Source organism: Schistocerca americana, chromosome X, assembly GCF_021461395.2.
Source record: "Schistocerca americana isolate TAMUIC-IGC-003095 chromosome X, iqSchAmer2.1, whole genome shotgun sequence".
Lineage (NCBI taxonomy): Eukaryota > Metazoa > Arthropoda > Insecta > Orthoptera > Acrididae > Schistocerca > Schistocerca americana.
This window is the reverse complement of record NC_060130.1, coordinates 877,890,346-877,916,016: the sequence shown is the minus strand read 5'-3', so window position 1 is coordinate 877,916,016 and position 25,671 is coordinate 877,890,346. Positions and strand designations below refer to the sequence as shown.

At 45.9% G+C, this 25,671-nt stretch overlaps 1 protein-coding gene across 1 annotated transcript in view; it reads left to right on the top strand.

Annotated features, from left to right (window-relative positions):
• LOC124556367 (nose resistant to fluoxetine protein 6-like) overlaps positions 1-25,671 on the top strand; it is a 196,940-nt gene that overhangs the window by 80,236 nt on the left and 91,033 nt on the right. The window contains exons 3-4 of the mRNA XM_047130331.1: positions 11,220-11,383; positions 24,655-24,749. Of these exons, the coding sequence (XP_046986287.1) occupies positions 11,220-11,383; positions 24,655-24,749 (259 nt within the window). The remainder of the gene's footprint in view (positions 1-11,219; positions 11,384-24,654; positions 24,750-25,671) is intronic.

The following is a 25,671-nucleotide window of genomic DNA, read 5'->3' as shown; positions in this document are numbered from 1 at the left end:
ATTGCTGCTCGCATTGGTCGAGATCCAATGACTGTTAGCAGAATATGGAATCGGTGGATTCTGGAGAGTAATACGGAACGCCGTGCTGGATCCCAACGGCCTCGTATCACTAGCAGTCGAGATGACAGGCATCTTATTCGCATGGCTGTAACGGATCGTGCAGCTACGTCTCAATCCCTGAGTCAACAGATGAGGACGTTTGCAAGACAACAACCATCTGCACCAACAGTTCGACGACGTTTGCAGCAGCACGAACTATCAGCTCGGAGACCGTTGCTGCGGTTACCCTTGACGATACATCACAGACAGGAGCGCCTGCGAAGGTGTACTCAACGACGAACCTGGGTGCACGAATGGCAAAACGTCATTGTTTCGGATGAATCCCGGTTCTGTTTACAGCATCATGATGGTCGCATCCGTGTTTGGCGTTATCGCGGTGAACGCACATTGGAAGCGTGTTTTCGTCATCGCCATACTGGCGTATCACCCGGCATGATGGTATGGGGTGTCATTTGTTACACGTCTCGGTCACCTCTTGTTCGCATTGACGTCACTTTGAGCAGTGGATGTTACATTTCAGATGTGTTACGACCCGTGGCTCTACCCTTCATTCGATCCCTGCGAAACCCCACATTTCAGTAGGATAATGCACGACCGCATGTTGCAGGTCCTGCACGGGCCTTTCTGGATACAGAAAATGTTCGACTGCTGCCCTGGCCAGCACATTCTCCAGATCTCTCACCAATTGAAAACGTCTGGTCAATGGTGGTCGAACAACTGGCTCGTCACAATACGCCAGTCACTACTCGTGATGAACTGTGGTATCGTGTTGAAGCTGCATGGGCAGCTGTACCTGTACACGTCATCCAAGCTCTGTTTGACTCAATGCCCGGGCGTATGAAGGCCGTTATTACGGCCAGAGACGGTTGATCTGGGTACTGATTTCTCAGGATCCATGCACCCAAATTCCGTGAAAATGTAATCACATGTCAGTTCTAGTATAATATATTTGTCCAATGAATACCCGTTTATCATCTGCATTTCTTCTTGGTGTAGCAATTTTAATGGCCAGTAGTGTAGAAGCGGCGCCATTTCGAAACCGAACCGAGCAAGTATAAATACTTGCCACCCAGCCCAAACAGTATCTGTTGTCGACTGCTGGCTACATCGAAAACCACTCCATGCCAGCTGTTGATCCGATGTTGGTCATCCAGCCTCATCTTCAACTGCTATGGGCCACGCCTAGAAATGATACTACCGGGCTGTGAACTGGCGGCATCTGGATGGGCCCTCCTTCAGGCTGACATCAATCTACTCTCGGGCATCTCCGAGGGGTTCTCGGTTTGCTATCCGCGCTTCGGTGCTTCTTGCACCTGAATTACTGCATGCCTGCTCTGCGCGACCTGCCGCCGTAGACCTGCGTACGCGTATCAATCACGCTACACTCCTCGCCGAGGTCCCGGGTTCGGGGCACTTCGTACGTCGCCTCTACGCCGCCTCCTGCGCTACGGACCAAACCCCTGGCACGTGTCACTGCCTAATAGACCGTTCAGTGCTGCGCCACTGGGACACGATTAGAGCACAAGGCCAGCGCACCGCTGTGCTTTGCTGAGCTGAGCAAGTGCTGCGCCGCCACACGCTGCCGCGTGTTTAGCAGCGGCCGGTTCCGATGCTCAGGTACAACGCTGCATCATAACACCGTCCACAGCGGCTGTACGAATCCTGCTGACTACAGTGTGTTGCTGATACCACCGCTCATATGATTCTACGTCAGCCAAGACGTTGGTACACTACTGACCATTACAATTGCTACACCAAGAAGAAATGCAGATGATAAACGGGTATTCATTGGACAAATATATTATGCTAGAACTGACATGTGATTACATTTTCACGCAATTTGGGTGCATAGCTCCTGAGAAATCTGTACCCACAACAACCACCTCTGACCGTAATAACAGCCTTGATATGCCTGAGCATTGAGTCAAACAGAGCTTGGATGGCGTGTACAGGTACAGCTGCCCATGCAGCTTCAATACGATACCACAGTTCATCAAGAATAGTGACTGGCGTATTGTGACGATCCAGTTGCTCGGCCACCATTGACCAGACGTTTTCAATTGGTGAGAGATCTGGAGAATGTGCTGGCCAGGGCAGCAGTCGAATATTTTCTGTATCCAGAAAGGCCCGTACAGGACCTGCAACATGCGGCCGTGCATTAGCCTACTGAAATCTAGGGTTTCAGATGGATCGAATGAAGGGTAGAGCCACGGGTCGTAACACATCTGAAATGTAACGTCCACTGTTCAAAGTGACGTCAATGCGAACAAGAGGTGACCGAGACGTGTAACCAATGGCACCCCATACCATCACGCCGGGTGATACACCAGTATGGCGATGACGAAAACACGCGTCCAATGTGCGTTCACCGCGATAACGCCGAATTCATCCGAAAAAATGATGTTTTGCCATTCGTGCACCCAGGTTCGTCGTCGCGTACACCATCGCAGGCCCTCCTGTCTGTGATGCAGCGTCAAGGGTAACCGCAGCCATGGTCTCCGAGCTGATAGTCCATGCTGCTGCAAACGTCGTCGAACAGTTCGTGCAGATGGTTGTTGTCTTGCAAACGTCCCCATCTGTTGACTCAGGGATCGAGACGTAGCTGCAGGATCCGTTACAGCCATGCGGATAAGATGCCTATCATCTTGACTGCTAGTGATACGAGGCCGTTGAGATCCAGCACTGCGTTCCGTACTACCCTCCTGAACCCACCGATTCCATATTCTGCTAACAGTCATTGGATCTTGACCAATGCGAGCAGCAGTGTCGCGATACGATAAACCGCAATCGCGATAGACAACAATCCGACCTTTATCAAACTCGGAAATGTGATGGTACGATTTTCTCCTCCTTACACAAGGCATCACAACAACGTTTCACCAGGCAACGCCGGTCAACTGGTGTTTGTGTATGAGAAATCGGTTGGAAACTGTCCTTATGTCAGCACGTTGTAGGTTAAATTTCGCGTCTGTAGCACGTCATCTTCGTGGTGTAGCAATTTTAATGGCTAGTGGTGTATTTTGCACCTACCACACGTTCAACCTCCTGACACGCCTTCCTGGCGTGTTACGGTTTCAATAGCGCTCGGACCGTCCTGACACCCTAATAGTACTAAGAAAATTTCGTTAAATTTCGGTTACACAATAAATCATCCAAATTTAAGGGTTTTATATTCAAACAAATACGTAGGGATTAGGGGAAAGTTGTGTTAGATCGGATAACTAATACTCCAAGGTCCTTTGGAAAAATGGCTCTGAGCACTATGGGACTTAACATCTGTGGTCATCAGTTCCCTAGAACTTAGAACTAATTAAACCTAACTAACCTAAAGACATCACACACATCCATGCCCGAGGCAGGATTCGAACCTGCGACCATAGCAGTCACGCGGTTCCAAACTGAAGCGCCTGGAACCGCACGGCCACACCGGCCGGGGGTCCTTAGGAGTTAAAATATTGAACCTAGAGATTGTTTGTTTGACTAAAAACAATCGTTGTTTAATTGGGTACAATATATTAGTCCTGAAAGGTTATAGCTTCAGCGCTTCTTTAATCAGAGATTCTTTTATAGAAAAAGTCAAATCACCTGGTCTTACCTCACTGGTAGGGTAACAGCGGGTATACATACTAACCTTATGGGGATATAGAAAAACAGGATTTCAATAGAAAAGATGTGGAGATGTTTATTCAAATATAATTTAACTAACAATATTATTCGCAAAATTCTAACGTAAAGTTACAATCCTGATTATATGCTCCACTGCAGCTTTCATGGATCCCACAAAATCATTCCAATCATCTTCGTTCCATCGTTGGATTTATGCGTCATATTATTTTTGGTTGCAAGATCTTATGCTCGTCTTTGGACATGTATCAAAGTTAAATCAAAAAGCATTAATGCATGATCGACTATTTCTTTTTCTTGTTGTTCTGAAAACAACTGTGGGCATGACCGAGCCCGGCACAGTATTAGGAGGTGATGATGATGAAGTGCCGGCCGCGGTGGCCGAGCGGTTCTAGGCGCTTCAGTGGGGAACCGCGCGACTGCTACGGTCGCAGGTTCGAATCCTGCCTCGGGCATGTATGTGTGTGATGTCCTTAGGTTAGTTAGGTTTAAGTAGTTCTAAGTTCTAGAGGACTGATGACCTCACATGTTAAGTCCCATAGTGCTCAGAGCCATTTGAACCATTTTTTTGATGATGAAGTCCCATACTCCTTGACAGAGCGTAGGGGACGATGCGGGAGACCCCCATCGCTGTACTAGGCATGGTCCTAGCGGAGGTGGTTTGCCATTGCCTTTCTGTGACCGTAATGGGGATGAATGATGATGATGAAGACGACAAAGCAACACCCACTCATTTCGAGGCGGGTGAAAATCCCTGACCCCGCAGGAAATCGAACCCGGGAGGTTGCCCATGACTTCGGCACCTCAGTGCATACGCCACCATTTGAAAGAGAGCGCCGGCCGGAGTGGCCGAGCGGTTCTAGGCGCTACAGTCTGGAACCGTACGACCGCTACGGTCGCAGGTTCGAATCCTGCCTCGGGCATGGATGTGAGTGATGTCCTTAGGCTAGTTAGGTTTAAGTAGTTCTAAGTTCTAGGGGACTGATGACCTCAGAAGTTAAGTCCCATAGTGCTCAGAGCCATTTGAACCATAAACATAAAACTAATTATAGCTTAGTATACCACTACAGGCACAGATATGACTGGTTGGAGCAATTTTCAAGCGCTTCATCCATAATTAGAGTGATGACGATGATGTTGGTTTGTGGGGTGCTAAACATCGTGGTCATCAGTGCCCGTACAGGTTGAAATCTTTCCATTTCCAGTCTCGCCGCTAACTGAATAATGACGAGATGATGAGGACAACACAGACACCCAGTCCCCAGGGAGAGAAAATCCCCGACCCGGCCGGGAATCGAACCCGGGACCCCGTGATCCAGAGGCAGCAATGCTAGTCACTAGACCACGAGCTGCTGGTACATTTAGTTTTGAAACTCAGATATATCCTACGTGAAAAAAATTGAATTCAATGTCATCTGTGAAATTAATGTGCTCTGTATTCAAGCAGAGGCCAATGTCTAAGGTTTTTAATAATTAAGACATACTTCGTATTTGAGTCGCTTCGATAAGAAAACTAAAACCTTAACGAGCATTCTCCTCCTGAAAGTTCCAGCACTTGCGGTAGTTTCGTTATTATGGAGCCAAATCCAAATGACTGTTGCAACAGTTCTCTGCGCAATCAAGCCTTGCCTCTGCCGGGTTAGAACTCTACTTCAATAGCTTCGCGTCTAACTTACTTCCGTAACTCGATCCTCATTTACTGTGACTTTCTCGACTGCGACGTGATAAAGGCTGGAAGGAAAGCAGCTACTTTGGTGGAAACCGCAGAATTATAATGCGCCAGCTACGTAGTGTGTTCACACCGAGAATACTGTAGAATGGTGTGTGACACGAGCGGCCGATACGCTGCTAAATTTTTCAATGCTCCGAATTGGGAATTCCATAGAATAGGCAAAATAAAATTGTTCTGAAATTGTTTTTGACATTCTGGGTGAACGGAATTTAAACATCAAAGAGATCAGTAGAAGACATTACCAACGGAATCAGAGCACCAGAAAACATCGACACAATGGCAGCGTCGGTTAACTGTACACCACAGAGGAGGCTTATATTGTGCAACTGCTGTTCAGTGTACATATGAGGATTTTGTGATTCATAATGGTGCAAGTTCTTTGAGCCACATAGCTATGCAGGCTAAACCAAGCCTCACCTGAAGAAGTGAAAAACTGAGGATCCAATGTGCCAATACCAATGCAGTTAGAAAACATTGGTACAACTTTTCGTATTCATAAGAAACAATTAAGGATATGTAGCACAATCTGTAACGTGTTAAAAATACAACCAGACAAAAAACTAGAGAATTTTTAGAAAAGGAATGATCATGTAGGATCTTTTAGTACTTCTTCATGGAAGTGAATTGGGGGCAGGGGGTCAAGGGGGTATCTACCAAAAGAACTTTGGGTAAGATTAGAAATGAAATTTATGACAACAAAACGTTACTCAAGAACAGAATATATAAGAAACGAAGCAGTGTAACAGGAACTAGAAGCAGGAACGATTGAATGTGCAGTGCAAAAAAGCCGCAACACGTGGTACGAACACGTGCAAAGGATGGGCAATACACGACTTCTGAAAGTAGTATTAGCTTATAAACCATTCGCATGAAGAGAAGTAGGAACACCTAAGGGGTGATGAGCATTACTTTTGTGACGACGAACACCTAAAGTTTAATCCAAGAAGATAAAATGAACAAGGAGAAGAAGAAGAAGAAGAATCCAAATACCTTGGTATTACACCCCTCGTGTTAGGGTGTCCATCTCGATAGGCAATGCAATTTTTCACACAATTTTTCAGCGGCAAATCTAGTCGTCTTCATCCTATGTTGCTAGTGACGGTCTTGAAGCGTTTACTTCATCGCATTGGAATTACCAATTAAGCTGAAGAGTAGGAAACATATCTTCCACAACCACGATTCTGTCAGCAGAAACCTGTGCACTTACCTAATTGCCATGACCTCATGAAGTTAAGGCTTGTTTTACACTAACGACTTTTTTATCTAAATCGACTACTCCTGGTGTGTGCGCGTCACACGTCAGAGTGTAAATCAACCGCCAGCCACGTCACTAGTGGATCGGTGACGTTGATCAATTGATCGAGACGAGTGTAGTGTCTAAAAATCTTGAGTATCCTGAAGACTGTGCCAGGGCAGAGGGGGAGACCCCATAGTCTACTAACACAGGAAGCTGATCAGTTCTCGTCTCGTTTACTCGTGTCGTAATAGTTCATTTTGTGCTTTCGTGTCTTCTTAATCTTTACTGCATTGTTTGCTTTGTTGCTCTGCATAATGCGAAGACTGCACGGACTCTTTATATATTTCCTAAGGGTGTTCTCCTACGAGAGACACCAAAAATATCTACATCTACATCTACAGCTACAGCTACATGGATACTCTGCAAATCACATTTAAGTGCCTGGCACAGGTTTAATCGAACCACCTTCACAATTCTCTTTCCAATCTCGTATAGCGCACGGAAAAAATGAACACCTATATCTTTCCGTGCGAGCTCTGATTTCCCTTATTTTATTATGGTGATCGGTTCTCCCTATGTATGTCGGCGTAAACAAAATATTTCCGCGCTCAGAGGAGAAAGTTAGTCATTGAAATTTCGTGAGAAGATTCTGCCCCACCAGAAACGCCTTTGTTTTAATGGTGTCCACCCCAAATCCTGTATCATTTCAGTGACACTCTCTCCCCTATTTCGCGATAATACAAAACGTGCTCCCTTTCTTTGAGCTTTGTCGCTGTACTCCGTCAATCCTATCTGGTAGGGATCCCACACCGCGCAGCATTATTCTAAAACAGGACAGACAAGCTTAGTGTAGGCACTCTCTTTAGTAATTCTGTTACATTTTCTAAATATCCTGCCAATAAAACGTAGTCTTTGGTTAGCCTTCCCCACCACATTTTCTACGCGTTCCTTCCAATTTAATTTGTTCGTAATTGTAATTACTAGGTATTTATTTGAATTTACGGTCTTTAGATTTGACTGATATATCGTGTAACCAAAGTTTAAAGGATACCTTTTACCACTCATGTGAATGACCTCACATTTTTCGTAATTAAGGGTCAGTTGCCAATTTTTGCACCATACAGATATCTTTTCTAAATCTTTTTGCAATTTGCTTTTGATCTTCTGATGACTTTACTGGTCGATAAACGACAGTATCATATGCAAACAACCTAAGACGGCTGCTAAGATTGTCTCCTAAATCGTTTATATAGATAATGATCAGCAAAGGGCCTATAACCCTACCCTGGGGAACGCCAGAAATATGAAAACGTTCTTTAGTTTTTACAGTACTTGTACGAAGAAAAATCCTGTGTATGTATGAGAAAGTAAATATATAAGAAACATTTATGAATGTAGGTTACCGGTTTGGTGGTCTAATGATAGAGTGCGCGCGTTGAGGACACAACTTCAAGCGATTTATTTTCAGTCTGTCTTTAAGCTGGCCTTCACATTTCAATGTTGTGAAAATATGCCAGGGACGATACGTCGTTCAGATTCCACTTTAAAATGTAGGACCCGTTTCCCTGCTATAATTACTGAGACGGGTTAATTGTGCGAAAGACTTCGAAGTGGCGTTCAACCGAAAGAAACTGCAAAAAGGTGGCTGAACACCCCTCTTGAGGGTCTGCCAACAAATTATGACACATGAATTTAATTTAATTTTAATGAACATTATTGGAACAATGAAAAACGCTCTATTAAAGGAGAAAAATAGTTTGATATGTTATTTCTCACTTAGGTCGAATACAAGGTAACACGACACAAAGGATAAAGTGAGAAGTGGCTTATACCGTCCGTCCATCAGGGACATTTCACTCCTGCTAAAGACGCCCAGTCGACTGTTGGTCCCGTGATTGTGAAGAGGAAACGCGAAGGAACAACTACAGGTATATGAAGACAACGGAGACTTCATGTACTGACGTATAGGGACCATCGAGCATTACGGAGAGTGGTTCTAAAATGCTAAAGTGCTACCAGCATTCCAGACAGTACAATGGCCGTAAATAGGGAGTTAAAAAGAGTGCTAAGAACAGTGCCACTGAACAGTGACTCACTGAAAATGAGTGATTTGGAGTGATGAATCACGCTACACTCTATGAGTCTATGGCAATCCGACGGAAGTATTTGGATTCAGCAAGTGCCTGGAAAACTTTACCCGGCCCTACCGGATTAGGGACGCATGGGGAAGGGAGTCGGCCGTGCCCTTTTAAAGGAACTATCGCGGCATTTATGTGAAGCGATTAAGGGAAATCACGGAAAACCTAAATCAGATGGCCGGACGCGGGTTTGAATCGTCGTCCTCCAGAATGCGAGTCCAATGTACTAACCACTGCGCCACCTCGCTCCGTCTGTCATTAGGTGTAGTGCTAGCAATGAAGTATGGAAGGGGTTGTTTTACGGTATGGGGATGTTTTTCGTAGTTCTCAAAAATGGCTCTGAGCACTATGGGACTTAACTTCTGAGGTCATCAGTCCCCTAGAACTTAGAACTACTTAAACCCAACTAACCTAAGGACATCACACACATCCATGCCCGAGGCAGGATTCGAACCTGCGACCGTAGCGGTCGCGCGGTTCCAGACTGAAGCGCCTAGAACCGCTCGGCCACATGGCCGGCCTTTGCTGCTAGTCGAGAAGAGTAGGTTATCTGCCGGTACCTGCCACCTCTCATAATGTCCGCCCCAGTAGCTGAGTGGCAGCCGGCACGGTAGCTTAGCGTGTTCGGTCAGAGGGTTAGCTACCCTCTGCAATAAAACTACTGAGTGAATGGATCAACGAAGAATCTAAATGAGTGTCATCGGACGTCCGCCTCGAATAAATTCCACGAACAATATCAAACAAAATGAGATAAAAAAGTGGTCATCGCGACAGAATGTGAATCCTAAGGGCCTGAGTTTGATTCCCTTCTGGATCGGAGATTTTCTCGCTCAGGGACTGGGTGTTGTGTTGTCCTAATCATCATAATTTCATCCCCATCGACGCGCAAGTCGCCGAAGTGGCGTCAAATGGAAAGTCTCGTACTCGGCGAACGGTCTACCCGATGGGAGGCCCTAGTCACACGACATTTATTTATTTAACTCTCATAATGTCCAACATGAACATGACAGTACATCTCTCTCACACACACACATTACAGTCAACTAGACTTCACAGATACACTTACGCACACAATTCTCATACTTCGCGAAGGAAAGGTGCCTGTGGGGGCGAGGGATAGGAGAAACGTTTCCGCTTAGGCAGCTGAACCTGTCCTTCGGGGTCTGTCAGCTGTTCAGACAGACCCATTTTAGTTAAACAAGACAAGATAGACATTATTACCAAAAAATTCGACGATTAAGAAACTTACATTACTTAGACGAGCGAAGAAGAGCATTATTACGCAAATTTTTAATCATTCGGCTGGGGGAAACTTAAATTTAGCGAAATGATAATTAAATCAAGACCCTAAGCTGTCGACAGGCGTTGATATACATCAAGGGGGAAGTTGAAAATGTGTGACCCGACCGGGACTCGAACCCGGGATCTCCTACTTACATGGCAGACTCTCTATCCATAATTTTTCATTCTTTTCTTTGGACGATATTGTTCGTTTCGTTTGGTCTGGGCGGACGTCACATGACATCAGTTCAAGTTGATCGTTCATTCCCTTATTCAGTTTTTTTTTTATTATTACAGAGGACAATCGCCCCTTTGACCGAACACGCTGAGCTACCGTGCCGGCGTCCATCTGAGCCACGAGGCCACAGAGGATAGTGCGATTGCAGGGATTTATCCCTTGCACGCTCCCCGTGAGACCCACATTCCCAACTTAATGTCCACACACTACATTCGTAGTGCCCCTGCCCATTACACAATATTACTTGCGGCAGACAATCTTACCGAATCCCCTAAGATTCTGGGCAATGCGTGTGCGTCCAGCACAGAAAAAATATGGCTGTAAGCACTATGGGACTTAACATCTGAGGTCATCAGTCCCCTAGACTTAGAACTATTTAAACCTAACTAACCCAAGGACATTACACACATCCATGCCCGAGGGAGGATTCGAACCTCCGACCGTGGCAGCCGCGTGGTTCCGGACTGAAGCGCCTTGAACCGCTCGGCCAGCACAGAACAAGAAGGTCAATGGCCGGTTAGCCTTAACTATATGAAAATGATATCTGTTCTTTCGGACATGTCCGAAAGAAGAGATACCATCTTCAGATACTTAAATTTAATCCTTTAGGGAGAGAATACTATCGTTTTCCTCATTAGTAGCAATGAAAGAATTCAAAAGCAAGCAGCAAAGCAAATTTTTTCAGTTATAACTGCGGGTTGATTACGTTGGCTGTCCGGCCTATCTGAATAGTTTACACCGATATCATTTCATGTCGTTGCATCTCCCTCGATTTCACCTCCCCCATCCCTCTACACCGTTCCCTATAGACCTACATATTTCATTTCAGTGCACTGAATCCATTTCAAAATCAGAATGCGATTCAGGCAGAGCATGTAAGCAGTAGAGTGAGACATGTATTTTTGGCAGGCGCGGCAGCTGCGCCTGGGGCTGTGCCTGCCCGCGGCCTGCTCGGACAACGCGTCAGCTCTGCTGTCGGCGGCGCTGGTGCCCTCTGCGTCCCTGCAGCGCGTGCGGCCAGTCCCCGACCCGCGCTTCTCCTTCTGGACGCTGCCCGCCTTCTACTGCCTCTGGTAAGCACTCGCTCTTCTCTCTGCTGCGTACTCCTAATGCTCGAGGCAGAGCTATACAGGCTGTCCCAAACATTTAAGATAAATGAAGATAGTAATTGTTCTCGAAAGAACAGATACCATTGATGACCGTGCAGCTTCTCTAGAATAAATGATAGTTAATTGAAACCCTCAACTGCCGACATGTATTGTTGATATACCTCAGCTGTCCCCATCGAGGTATATCAACAACACCTGTCCGCAGCTGAGGGTTTCAATTAATGATCATTTATTCTAGAGAAGCTGCACGGTCATCAGTGGTCTCTGTTCTTTCGAGAACAGTTACTATGTTAATCTATATAGTTAAAGGCTACCCAGCCATTGACCTTCGTCTGTGTGAATGCGCACAGGTTCCCCGAAATCTTACGGGAATCCTCACGGAAATACGGAAGCGTCCGATCCCGCCCGTCTGCTTTGACCCATGACGTCACAAATATGGTGGAAACGACCATAAACCACGATTACAATATGGCGCATATAAAGTCGGTACGTACACATTATGAGGGCGAAAATACATCGACAAACACACACACTTTCCACAAGAAGTCTAATGGCACTAACGGGACAAGCGCGAGAAATGGGGTGTTTTTAGGTGGGGGCAAACTAAATATAAACAAATTTAGACATCCACCCCCATACAAAATCACGAAAAAAACCGACATCACAAAACTCCCCAAATACCACTAAACACAATATCATCTGGAATCGGACACTTCCCTTGACCTATACAGCTCAACAGCAGCTCCCGATCCCATAAATTAGGATCAAACACTTCCCTTGGCCTATATATCTCAAAAACATCTCCCGATACCAATATCAACATACACAGCCACACATTGGGATCGAACACTTCCCTTGACCTGCGCACTGTTAATTTTATCCATCATATCCATTCCTAAACAAAAACAACAACCGATTAATTTTACTAAAATTACCACTCGATGTACAGCGAACAACACTAAATTAACCTTCACAAAAAATCGTTAACTCACTGAAACGAATTCCACTACAAACATAGCCGACACTCGAACAATTCTGGATAATGAGGAAAAGCAAACTGAGCCCATTACACCACACAAACGAAAACCCTGAACATACCACCAGAGAGCACAACAAACCACAACACGACGACATCTACAAACACGCCACTCTCACAAACCAAACTCCTCGCCGTCACGACGTCACACACGACAACATCCGTACGTCACGGGTCAAAGCCGACGCGTGGGATGGGACGCTTCTGTCGACCCATCGTCACCTTAGTGTGCGCGAGCAATGAGTGGATGGGCAAATATCGATTAGTTGGTTTACGTATGTAGATTGTGGACAGTTGAGAATGTGGGTCTCACGGGAAGTGTGCAACGGATATGTCCCTGCAGTCGCGCTATTCATCTGTGTTTTCGGTGGCTCAGATTGATAGAGCGTCTGCCATGTAAGCAGGAAATCCCGGGTTCGAGTCCCGCTCGGGGCACACATTTTCACCTGTCCCCATCGAGGTATATCAGCAACACCTGTCGGCAGCTGAGGGTTACAATTAATTATCATTTATTTAAGATAATGGCTCTGAGCACTATGGGACTTAACATCTGTGGTCATCAGTCCCCTAGAACTTAGAACTACTTAAACGTAACTAACCTAAAGACAACACACACATCCATGCCCTAGGCAGGATTCGAACCTGCGACCGTAGCAGTCGCGCGGTTCCGGACTGAGCGCCTAGTACCGCTAGAAAACCGCGGCCTGCATTTAAGATAAAATCTCACCGGCAATGTGGAGGACGAATTCGCAGAGCGGTAGCGATTTTATCTGTGTGACATACATTGGTGAGTAGAGTTACTCTCTACCAAAACCACGGTTCGGTAGTCTTGGTACAGTACATAAATGACGTAGTAAATGGTAGGATTGTCTGTAGAATTGGTAGGGTTAACAGGGAAAGAAACAAAGATGAACGTGTAAGAGAGAAACTGTGAGCAGACAACTTCTCCTTGTTTATTGTTTGTTTGTTTTGCACATAATCAGAACCGCGCGTCTTTCAGTGTTAGTCCATTGTGTATTTTATGTCGTTGAAAAATATAAATTGGATTTTATAAGTAACAAATATTAGTCGATTGTGTAACTTCTACTCTTCCATTTAACCAAAGCAATTACTCTTCGTGCAGGTACAGTTTACACGCAGGAACATAAAAAATCTACACACTTATTGCTATCTTTTACTGAATGGAACGTTCTACATCATGGCCAAAGACAAGAATTTCCTCTTGTTACGGATAAGTCAAAAGTTGTTTATCAATAACAGAAACATATTTTGTATAAGCTCGACGAAATACTGAAGCGGTGTTTCATATATTTGCGTTTTTTTTATTTTACCTTTTTTTTTTTAGGAAATTGCATTTTGTAGCACTATATTATAAATCTGTAATTTTTTTTTTTTTTTACTACAACATCCCTCTGTTTCACGTTGCAAATCAACGATTTTCGAATAAAACCTGAGTGAAACATTCTCAATTTCAGTTTTGCTGCAAATACTGCTTTTTAAGTAAGAAATAGGAGGACAACTATGTAGAACAATCATGTTCGATAGGTTAGGCAGTCCTTTGTATACCCATACTCAGTTTATAGACGGTTCATCGTTTGCAGTTTCTACGGGAATCTAGTAAGACATTGGTCGCATATGCAGACAAAGCGACTGAAATTAGGTGACGCCTGATAGGTATGCAACACACCTAATGTACAAGTAACACAGTTCCGACTTCAACTGTGCAAGGCTACTAGGAAAATTACCGTAGTCTACGCTTACTTATGACAGTCTACAGAAGCCTGCGGTAGTTTCACAGCACTACTGACGAGCCAAAACATTCCGACCGACGACCACCACAATACTGAAGGCCAGCTGGAGGCGTTGCATGTATGTAATGCAGTTTGACAACGCATGAACCTGTGTTCAGTGTATGCCGCCTTTACAATCTGAAGATGGTCATTGTATGGCCGAAACCGGTTATGACTGTGTCATAAACATGTGATTGCGTCTATAAAAAAAAAAAAAATTACAAAAGAATCAATCATGCACTCCACAGACCAAATGTCATTTTTTCCAAAAGGAAAGTATACTATTTGATCAGAAGTTTCCCAGTATCACTGTGTATGCCCACCCAGTTAGCCGTGCAGTCTAATGCACGGCTTTCCAGAGTGGGAAGGAGTGCCTGGTCCCCGGCACGAATCCGCCCGGCGGACTTGTGTCGAGGTCCGGTGAGCCGGCCAGTCTGTGGATGGTTTTTAGGCGGTTTTCCATCTGCCTCGGCGAATGCGGGCTGGTTCCCCTTATTCTGCCTCAGCTGCATTATGTCACCGATTGATGCGCAAAGTTCTCCATGTATGCGTACACCACCGTTTGGTTTGATGTGAATCACGTAGGGGTGAAGTGTACAGCGGTAGTCGTCGTGGTGTTGTGGACCACTGCGGCTGCGGCAGGGACAGAGCCTCTCCGTCGTTTCTAGGTCTCCAGTTGGCTGTGCTTCAATATATAAGCGATTAACATTTAGGCTGCATAAGGTGTTTTACTGGTCAGGATGGCGGTGTGAGTGTGAGGTTCTAAGGGCGAGCAGCTGATCAGCATTGACTGGGACTTAACATCTGTGGTCATCAGTCCCCTAGAACTTAGCGTTGATTTACTTAACATTATTCAAATCATGTTAGATATATACTCTGTAGCAGTCACCATCCTTGCAGGCTGCCCCCCACTACGGCCCTCTCCACCCCTTCCCCCCCCCCCCCCTCCATATGCGACGCAGAAGTCCGGTGGCTGACACCCGACATCAACAACGACCCTCCAGCTGGTAGAAAGACCTACTTTTATTCCGCTGACTCGCGCTGGCGACGACCCGGCGATGCTGACTCAGCAGGTTCGGAAACATGCGCTCCGCGCTGGAGGCGGAACGATCGCTTGCCCACTTCAACAATTTTTGCTCATGATTGAATCAGTCTGTTGCATTCTTGGAGTCACTATCTGTCAGACTACGTTAAACGTCTTATAACTTCAAATACAGTATGTTCTGTTCTGTGCCGGCCGCGGTGGCCGAGCGGTTCTAGTTGCTCAGTCCGGAACCGCGCGACTGCTACGGCTGCAGGTTCGAATCCTGCTTCGGGTATGGATGTGTGTGATGTCCTTAGGTTAGTTAGGTTTAAGTTGTTCTAAGTTCTCGGGGACTGATGACCACAGATATTAAGTCCCATAGTGGTCAGGGCCATTTGAACATTATTTTGATCTGTTCTCCTTGTCTCCCTTCGTCCCATTTCTCAGTTCAGGTCTCTTAACTCACCATATAGAAAAGTGCTGATTGGAGAGAAGCTCTGTCAGTATACATATCAAATCCAGGATGCCACTCCTGTGCAAACATGTGGTGGACACAGTCAGCAGTTATGATTTAATAGTGCAGGGAACTATACAGTGACTACCTAGCGCTGTGGATTTTGGAGAAGGAGCACCAGACTTAAGGAAAACATCTAGAAAATTTAAACAAACCGATATTTATGCCCCTCTACGTTAACAGTTTCATCCTGACCTGCGTATTAATAAACTGCTCAAAACAAGTTTCACACAACCCTCGAGACGTGCATAGGTTGCAGTTTTTTGGTTTCGCTCTCTTTGGCGCAAGCGTGTGACTGGACTATCGGCCTGAAGGCGGGTCTACATCCACATCTACATACATACTGCGGAAACCACCGAACTGCGCATGGCGGAGAGTGCGTTGTACCACTACTGGTCGTTATCTACCCTGTTCAACTTGCAAATAGAGCGAGGGAAAACGACTGTCTAAAATCCTCCGTACGAGCCCTTATTTTCGTATCTTACCTTCATGGTCCTTACGTGAAATGTACGTTGACGGTAGTAGAATCATTCCGCAGTCGGCCTCAAAAGCCTGTTATCTAAGTTTGCACAATAGTGCCCTGCGGAAAGAGCATCATCTTCCTCCAGCGATTTACATTTGAGTTCACGAAGCATCTCTGTAATACTTGCGTGCCGATCGAACCTACCGGTAACAGATCTAGCAGCCCGCCTGTGAATTGCTTCGATGTCTTCCTTTAATCCGACCTGATGGAGATCCGCGAACAGTACTCAAGAATGACGTTCTATACGTCGTCTTCTTTGTGGATGAGCTACACTGTCCCATAACCTCTGCAATAAATCGAAGTCGAGCATTCGCCTTCCCTACTATCAACCTGACGTGCTCATTCCATTTTATATCACTTTGCTGCGTTACGCCTTGATATTTAACCGAAGTGACTGTGTCAAGCTGCACTCTACTAATGCTCTATTTGAACGTTAAAAGACTGCTCTCCTAATCATTCGCATTAACTTAACATTTTTGTACACTTAGAGCAAGCTGCCATTCATCACACTATCAAGAAATTTTTCATACTACTCCTACAGTCACTCAATGACGACACCTTCCCGAACACCAAACAGCCTAAACTGTATTGCTGCTCACCAAGTGTGGCATGTCATTTATCTATATAAAGAATATTCCCTGTGGCACTAGGAGGGGGAAGGCTGGTGGGCCTCTCGCTCCTGCCGCCTTTTATCCCTGGGGAAGACCTCCAATACTCATTTTGACATAAAGCTGACGAGACCGGGGGTCATCCTGAAGGGCCTGGAGTGATGTAAACTCCCCGCCCCTATTCACGATTGAACCGGTATCCGCAGGGGTGGAGTCTAGTGATCTACCCACTAGACCACCTCGTCCACATCTTTTGCTGTACACCCATGTAATGCAACGTCTGTTGAAAGACAACTAACTGCTGAATATGGTATGGTACAAGAACTGTTTTAGGAGGTAATTCGCCTGATCACTATGAAGATGAGAGCTACAGTATAGTCAGCATCCCATGAGAGGTCATTCAGTGCCTTTCGACGAATTAAAAACTTGACCCAGATCAACAACGATACAGCCAAGGCTCGCCCATCTACTTCTCCTTTATGTTCATCAAGACAGTGCTTGGAAAATAAATTTTATGGGTATCATTAAAGAATTTATTTCCCGCTTCAAATGGTTCAAATGGCTCAGAGCACTATGGGACTTAACTACTGAGGTCATCAGTCCCCTAGAACTTAGAACTACTTAAACCTAACTAACCTAAGGACATCACACACATCCATGCCCGAGGCAGGATTCGAACCTGCGACCGTAGCGGTCACGCGGTTCCAAACTGAAGCACTTAGAACCGCACGCCCACACCGGCCGGCTTATTTCCCGGATTCCGGAAAGAAAAACTATGTTCGGAAATATAATGCAAAATTTTTATTTTAGAAGGAAACAAAATACCTCCGAAGTAAACTAATACCTCTGAATTTTTTATGTGGAAACTCATAAAGCTCTTTATACAAGGTGTTTATAAATGAATATCGCGGTTTTAACGCTTTATAATATTTATTACATTGAACTTACAGTTATAAATGACATGTTAAATGAAAGAGCAACTCAAACAGTTTTACCGAGAACCTTATAAATGTTCAATGTGAGCACCATTTGTCACATGGCAAACATCAGGTCTATAGCCCAAGCGCTGAATAGGCCCCAAGGGGTCCAATGACAGGGCTTGCTTTGCATGGCCTCCACGTTCACCCGACCTAACGCCATGCGATTTTTTCCTTTGGGGTTTCATTAAGGATCGTGTGTACGTGCATCCGCTACCAGCACACCTCCCTGAATTAAGAAACCGGATTGAATCAGCTGTTGCTGCAATCACTGAAGACACACTTATCAACGTTCGGAAAGAACTCGGCTATAGACTTGGTGTGTGCCGTGTGACAAATGGTGCTCACATTGAACATTTATAAGGTTCTTGGTAAAACTATTTGAGTTGCTCTTTCATTTGACGTATCATTTATAACTGTAAGCTTAATGTAATAAATATTATAAAGTGTTAAAACCCCGATATTCATTTATAAACACCCTGTATAAAACATTCTACCACTTTATTCTTCATGTCTACTCATTTGTAGCCCTCTGCCGCTAGAGTAGAGTGAAACATGGCGGTGTGTAACGTAACTACGTCGGTGCGTGAGAAACTCCGAGCTGTAATCGAGTTTCTAAGTCGAATAGTTCGTCCACACAAGGAGCACCCCCTCCTTCAGCATGACAATGCCAGACCACGCATGCGGGCTGCGACATCTGCAACAATCCGACACCTTGGGTTCACTGTCGTTGACCATCATCCGTGTAGTCCTGACGTGGAACAACCAGATTTTCATCTGTTTTCACAGTTTAGAAGACAGCTTCCATGATTCCATTTTGATGCTGATGAAGCGTTGTAAGCTCAGTTGAGGTTGTGGCCCGTCAACAGAGTGAATCTTTCTATAGTGACGGTATCAACAAACTGGTGTCTCGTTGGGAGAAATGAGTTTTTTACCAGGCTGACTATATCGAGAAATAAATGTGTACACACGCAGAATAAAAATGTAGAATGTTAGTGCTATTTTCTGTCTTTAAAAGGCATTAACATTTTGTTTGTTTTGTCTACTGGCTATCGCCAACGGCTTTGCCGCAGTGGTAACACTGCTTCACGTCAGATCACCGAAGTCGGGCTTGGTTAGCACTTGGATGGGTCACTGTCCAGGTCTCAAATGGTTCAAATGGCTCTGACAAGGGAACCTCCCCATCGCACCCCCCCCCCCCCCCCCCCTCAGATTTAGTTATAAGTTGGTACAGTGGATAGGCCTTGAAAAACTGAACACAGATCAATGGAGAAAAGAGGAAGAAGTTGTGTGGAACTATAAAAAAAATTAGTAAAATATACAAACTGAGTAGTCCACGCGAAGATAGACAACATCAAGGAGAATGGGACTCTGGGAGCGCCGTGGTCCCGTGGTTAGCGAGAGCAGCTACGGAACGAGAGGTCCCAGGTTCAAGTCTTCCCTCGAGTGAACAGTTTAATTTTTTATTTTCAGTATATGTGACAAACTCTTATGTTTTCATCACTTTTTTGGGAGTGATTATCACATCCACAAGAAAACCTAAATCGGGCAAGGTAAAAGAATCTTTTTACCCATTCGATAAGTGTACAAGTTAGGTGGGTCGACAACATTTTCCCGTCATGAGACGCACATGCCGTCACCAGTGTCGTATAGAATATATCAGACGTGTTTTCCTGTGGAGGAATCGGTTGACCTATGACCTTGCAATCAAATGTTTTCGGTTCCCATTGGAGAGGCGCGTCCTTTCGTCTACTAATCGCACGGTTTTGCGGTGCGCTCGGAAAACACAGACACTAAACTTATTACAGTGAACAGAGACGTCAATGAACGAACAGACCGATCATAACTTTGCGAAAATAAAGAAAGTAAAATTTTTAGTCGAGGGAAGACTTGAACCAAGGACCTCTCACTCCGCAGCTGCTCACGCTAACCACGGGACCACGGACCACTGTGCTCCTGAGCTCATAATCTCCTTGATGTTGCCTCTCTTGCGCATGGACTACTCAGTTTGTATATTTTACTAAATTTTTTCATAGTTCCACACAACTTCTTCCTGTTTTCTCCATTGATCTGTGTTCAGTTTTTCAAGGCCTATCCACTGTGCCAACTTATAACTAAATCTGAGGGGGGTGCGATTGGGAGGTTCCCTTGTGACCACTATGGGACTTAACATCGGAGGTCATCAGTCCACTAGAACTTTGAACTACTTAAATCTAACTAACCTAAGGACATCACGCACATCCATGACCGAGGCAGGATTCGAACCTGCGACCGTAGCAGTCGCGCGGTTCCGGACTGAACTGCCTAGAACCGCTCGGCCACCGCGGCCGCCCGTCCAGGTCCGCCGAGTGCAGTTGGCAAGTGGGGAGCACTTAGCCCTTGTGACACCAATGAAGGAGTTACTTGCTGAGAAGTAGCGGCACTGGTCACGAAAACTGACAACGGCTCGGAGTACGGTGTGCTGACCACATGTCCATCCACATCCGGTGACGCCTCAGGGTGAGGGTGACACGGCGGCCGGTCCGTACCATTGGGCCCTCAAGGCCTGTTCGGACAGTGTTTTTTTTTATGGCTACCGGTTTCGTTACACAGTACCATCCTCAGGCCATCCCCTGCCATTCAGTCGTCATTCTCGCTTTGCAAGTAGGTGTGTTAAGTATTCACGGTATAATCATACGAACTGCTGACAGATGTCCTTACGATCACGTTGCACGGAAGATGGCATTCAGATAAACTTACAACCACGCCAGCAGTGACGTCAGAGTACCTATGAAGTGGGATAGTCCAGAATGAGATTTTCACTCTGCAGCGGAGTGTGCGCTGATATGAAACTTCCTGGCAGATTAAAACTGTATGCACGACCGAGACTCGAACTCGGGACCTTTGCCTTTCGCGGGCAAGTGCTCTATCATCTGAGCTAACGAAGCACAACTCACGCCCGGTCCTCACAGCTTTACTTCTGCCAGTATCTCGTCTCCTGCCTTCCGTGCTTCGGTAGCTCAGCTGGTAGAGCACTTGCCCGTGAAAGGCAAAGGTCCCGAGTTCGAGTCTCGGTCGGGCACACAGTTTTAATCTGCCAGGAAGTTTCAAGTGGGATAGTGTTTGCAGGGTAGTATCTCATCCACAATCGCTGTGCACACAGTCAATGACGGGGCAATATGGCACAGAGTAGACGCCCACAGACTCTCTGCTGTGGAGACATCAGGGAGAACGGAAGCGGACGAGTTGTAAACTGATGGTCAAATGGTTCAAATGGCTCTAAGCACTATGGGACGTAACACCTGAGGTCATCAGTCCCCAAGATTTAAAACTACTGAAAACTACCTAACCTAAGGACATCACACACATCCATGCCCTAGGCAGGATTCGAACATGCGACCATAGCAGCAGCGCGGTTCCGGACTGAAGTGCCTAGAATCGCTCAGCCACAGTGGCCGGCTAAACTGATGTGACTCGATGGCTTTATATGAATCGTCCTATTATTTCTCGGATGAGCTGACAGTTTATGGAGACCGAAACTGTATCCCAGAGACCAGGACAGGGCCTAACACGTGTCACATCAGAGAGAGTGGACCGTTATTTGGCTGTAAGAGCACAACAGTACCGCCTAGGTACTGCACTGCAACTGACATCTAACCTCGAGCATCCCCTCGACGTGCTGTATCGAGACAAATGATGTACAGAAGGCTTCAGCAGAGTGGCTGTTATTGTTGGAGACCTGGAGTCTGTTTACCTCTAGCATGTCTTCACCAAAGGAAACGTCTAGAGAGGAGCCTCAAAATGCCATCTGGACGGTCGAACGGTGGACCAATGTTCTTTTCACAGATGAGTCCCAATTTGGTTTGAAGAGTGATCAAAAATGGTTCAAATGGCTCTGAGCACTATGCGACTTAACTTCTGATGGTCATCAGTCGCCTAGAACTTAGAACTAATTAAACCTAACTAACCTAAGGACATCACACACATCCATGCCGGAGGCAGGATCCGAACCTGCGACCGTAGCGGTCGCTCGGCTCCAGACTGTAGCGCCTAGAACCGCAAGGCCACTCCGGCCGGCTTGGAGAGTGATTCTAGACGGTTTCGCACCTGGAGGGCACACGGATTCGGGGCCACAAACATTGTGGAAAGAGGCCGATATCGAGGAGGATCCCTATCGGTGTGGGCAAGGATTATGTTCACCAGTCGAACATCTCTTCATCAAATTGTACAAGTTAATCAGCAAGATTTAACTGCTGTCAGGTACCGTGAGGAGATCTTGGGACCTAATTTCCAGACGTTGCGAGGTGCTGTGGACCCAGACTTCGTCTTGATGGACGATAATGCTCTACCTCATACAGCACGAATGGTTGAGGTTTTTTGGAAACGGAAGATATTGCATGCATGGCGTGTCCTGCTCGCTCTCCTGATTTGAATCCCATATCTGGGATGCACCAAGGAGATGGGTTGCACCACATCAGCATCAACCAACCACTCTCCAAGACTTGTGAGCTGCTATGCAGGAAGAATGGGCGTTATTACCTCAACATGAGATCGATGATATCATTCACAGCATGTCCCGTCGTTGTCAGGGCTGTATTTGTGCTAGAGGTGGCCACACCCCATGCTGAGCACATTAACCTGTTGCCAAAATGTGTGTGCAAATCCGTTAAGCTGGAAAAAAAAGGAAATACACTACTGGCCATTAAAATTGCTACACCAAGAAGAAATGCAGATGATAAACGGGTATTCATTGGACAAATATATTATACTAGAACTGACATGTGATTACATTTTCATGCAATTTGGGTGCATAGATCCTGAGAAATCAGGAACCAGAACAACCACCTCTGGCCGTAATAACAGCTTTGATACACCTGGGCATTGAGTCAAACAGAGCTTGGATGGCGTGTAAAGGTACAGCTGCCCATGCAGCTACAACACGATACCACAGTTCATCAAGGGTAGTGACTGGCGGATTGTGACGAGCCAGTTGCTCGGCCACCATTGACCAGACGTTTTCAATAAGTGAGTGATCTGGAGAATGTGCAGGCCAGGGCAGCAGTCGAACATTTTCTGTATCCAGAAAGGCCCGTACAGGACGTGCAACATGCGCTCGTGCATTATCCTGCTGAAATGTAGGGTTCACTAGGGAACGAATGAATGGTAGGGCGAGGGGTCGTCACACCTCTGAAATGTAACGTCCACTGTTCAAAGTGCCGTCAATGCGGATTGTGACGAGCCAGTTGCTCGGCCACCATTGACCAGACGTTTTCAGTTGGTGAGAGATCTGGAGAATGTGCTGGCCAGGGCAGCAGTCGAACATTTTCTGTACCCAGAAAGGCCTGTACAGGACCTGCAACATGTGGTCGTGCATTATCCTGCTGAAATGTAGGGTTTCGCAGGGATCGAATGAAGGGTAGAGCCACGGGTCGTATCACATCTGAAATGTAACGTCCACTGTTCAAAGTGGCGTCAGTGCGAACAAGCGGTGACCGAGACGTGTAACCAATGGCACCCCATACCATCACGCCGAGTGATACGCCAGTATGGCGATGACGAATACACGCTTCCAAGCTTCCAATGTGCGTTCAACGCGATGTCGCCAAACACGGATACGACCTTCATGATGCTGTAAACAGAACCTGGATTCGTTCGAAAAAATGACGTTTTGCCATTCGTGCACCCAGGTTCGTCGTTGAGTACACCATCGCAGGTGCTCTTGTCTGTGATGCAGCTTCAAGGGTAACCGCAGCCATGGTCTCCGAGCTGATAGTCCATGCTGCTGCAAACGTCGTCGAACTGTTTGTGCAGATGGTTGTTGTCTTGCAAACGTCCCCATCTGTTGACTCAGGGATCGAGACGTGGCTGCACGATCCGTTACAGCCATGCGGATAAGATGCCTGTCATCTCGACTGCTAGTGATACGAGACCGTTGGGATCCAGCACGGCGTTCCGTATTACCCTCCTGAACCCACCGATTCCATATTCTGCTAACAGTCATTGGGTCTCGACCAACGCGAGCACCAGTGTCGCGATACGATAAACCGCAATAGCGATAGGCTACAATCCGACCTTTATCAAAGTCGGAAACGTGATGGTACGCATTTCTCCTCCTTACACGAAGCATCACAACAACGTTTCACCAGACAACGCCGATCAACTGCTGTGTGTGTATGAGAAATCGGTTGGAAACTTTCCTCATGTTAGCACGTTGTATGTGTCGCCACCGGCGCCAACGTTGTGTGGATGCTCTGAAAAGCTAATCATTTGCATATCACAGCATCTTCTTCCTGTCATTTAAATTTCGCGTCTGTGCACGTCATCTTCGTGGTGTAGCAATTTTAATGGCCAGTAGTGTACATTTTTCTATAATGTTATGGATGTTGCAGTTGATTAAGTTCTGTATTCTTTACATTGTTTCTTCTTTACTATCACTCTATACTGTTTTGTGGCGAAATAAACCCAATCTTGCAAAATTTCCAATTGTTGCTTTACTTCTGGACACCATTGTACGTAAGTATATTCTGGTATTTGACACATGTACTTGGGAAGCGAGTGTGACGAGACTGCGTACCAGAAGATGTCCTGAGGATGGTGCTGTGTACCGAAACCGGTAGCCAGTAGGCAAAACAAATAAACTGCGACTATAGAGTAAAACAAACTTTCAGTTCTAATAGTTTGCCACTGAAGTAATTTTGAATCTGAAGATTTGGGACACCCTGTGTGCTTGTCTGTTCGATGTCGTATTTTCAACGTGCAGCTGAGATTGGGTGTTGTGTTGCAGCGTGGCGGTGAGCGCGATGGGTCTGCTGGTTGCGACTGGTACCGTGGTGGACCTACTGCTGCAGAGGAGGCGGCGGGCGCGGTCCCGGGAGCCAGGTACGTGTACCACTACTTGATACACGTTTGCCACGTGTAGCCACAACAACTATCCTTTGACTTTAGCTATGTATCCAGGATATAGTTGGGGCAAGTCATATTAGTTTCGTGGAAGGGAGAGGGGTAGCGGAAAAAGGGCAATTTCTTACGTAAATGTATTGAACATTGTGCTTATTACTCAGTGAACATGTTGGGAGACCATTATAGATTGGGTACTTACTAAATGTAATGTATTTAAATGATGAAATGAAATAAATTCTGACATAGCGCGCAACTGGGTATTAAAATGAACTAAATGACAAGGGAAAGTATGTGCTGGACCAGGATTCGAACACGTATGTGTTAACGGCTTCGGCTGTCAGAGCACGCTTTCCTTCCGACCCAAATTCTAACTTGTCGCACACTAATTACGCAGCGCCCCCTGTCCAACATACTCATTGCTCGTCGCATCACGCTGGATTTCCGCAAGGTATATTAATACGTGTATACGGCTCGACGCCCATAAGGCCATTTCAGTGCGGTTTCACTCTCTCTTCTGAACTTTTGCGGGAATCCAGCGTGATGCGGCTAGCAATGAGTATGGTGGACATGGGCGCTACGTAACTAGTGTGCAACAAGTTGGAACCGCGTGACCGCTACGGTCGCAGGTTCGAATCCTGCCTCCGGCATGGATGTGTGTGATGTCCTTAGGTGAGTTAAGTTTAAGTAGTTCTAAGTTCTAGGGGACTGTTGACCACAGATGTTAAGTTCCATAGTGCTCAGAGCCATTTGAACCATTTTTTTTTTTTTTTTTTTTTTTGTAAGAAGTTGGAGTTTGTTAAATGTTCAAATGTGTGTGAAATCTTATGGGACTTAACTGCTAAGGTCATCAGTTCCTAAGCTTACACACTACTTAACCTAAATTATCCTAAGGACAAACACA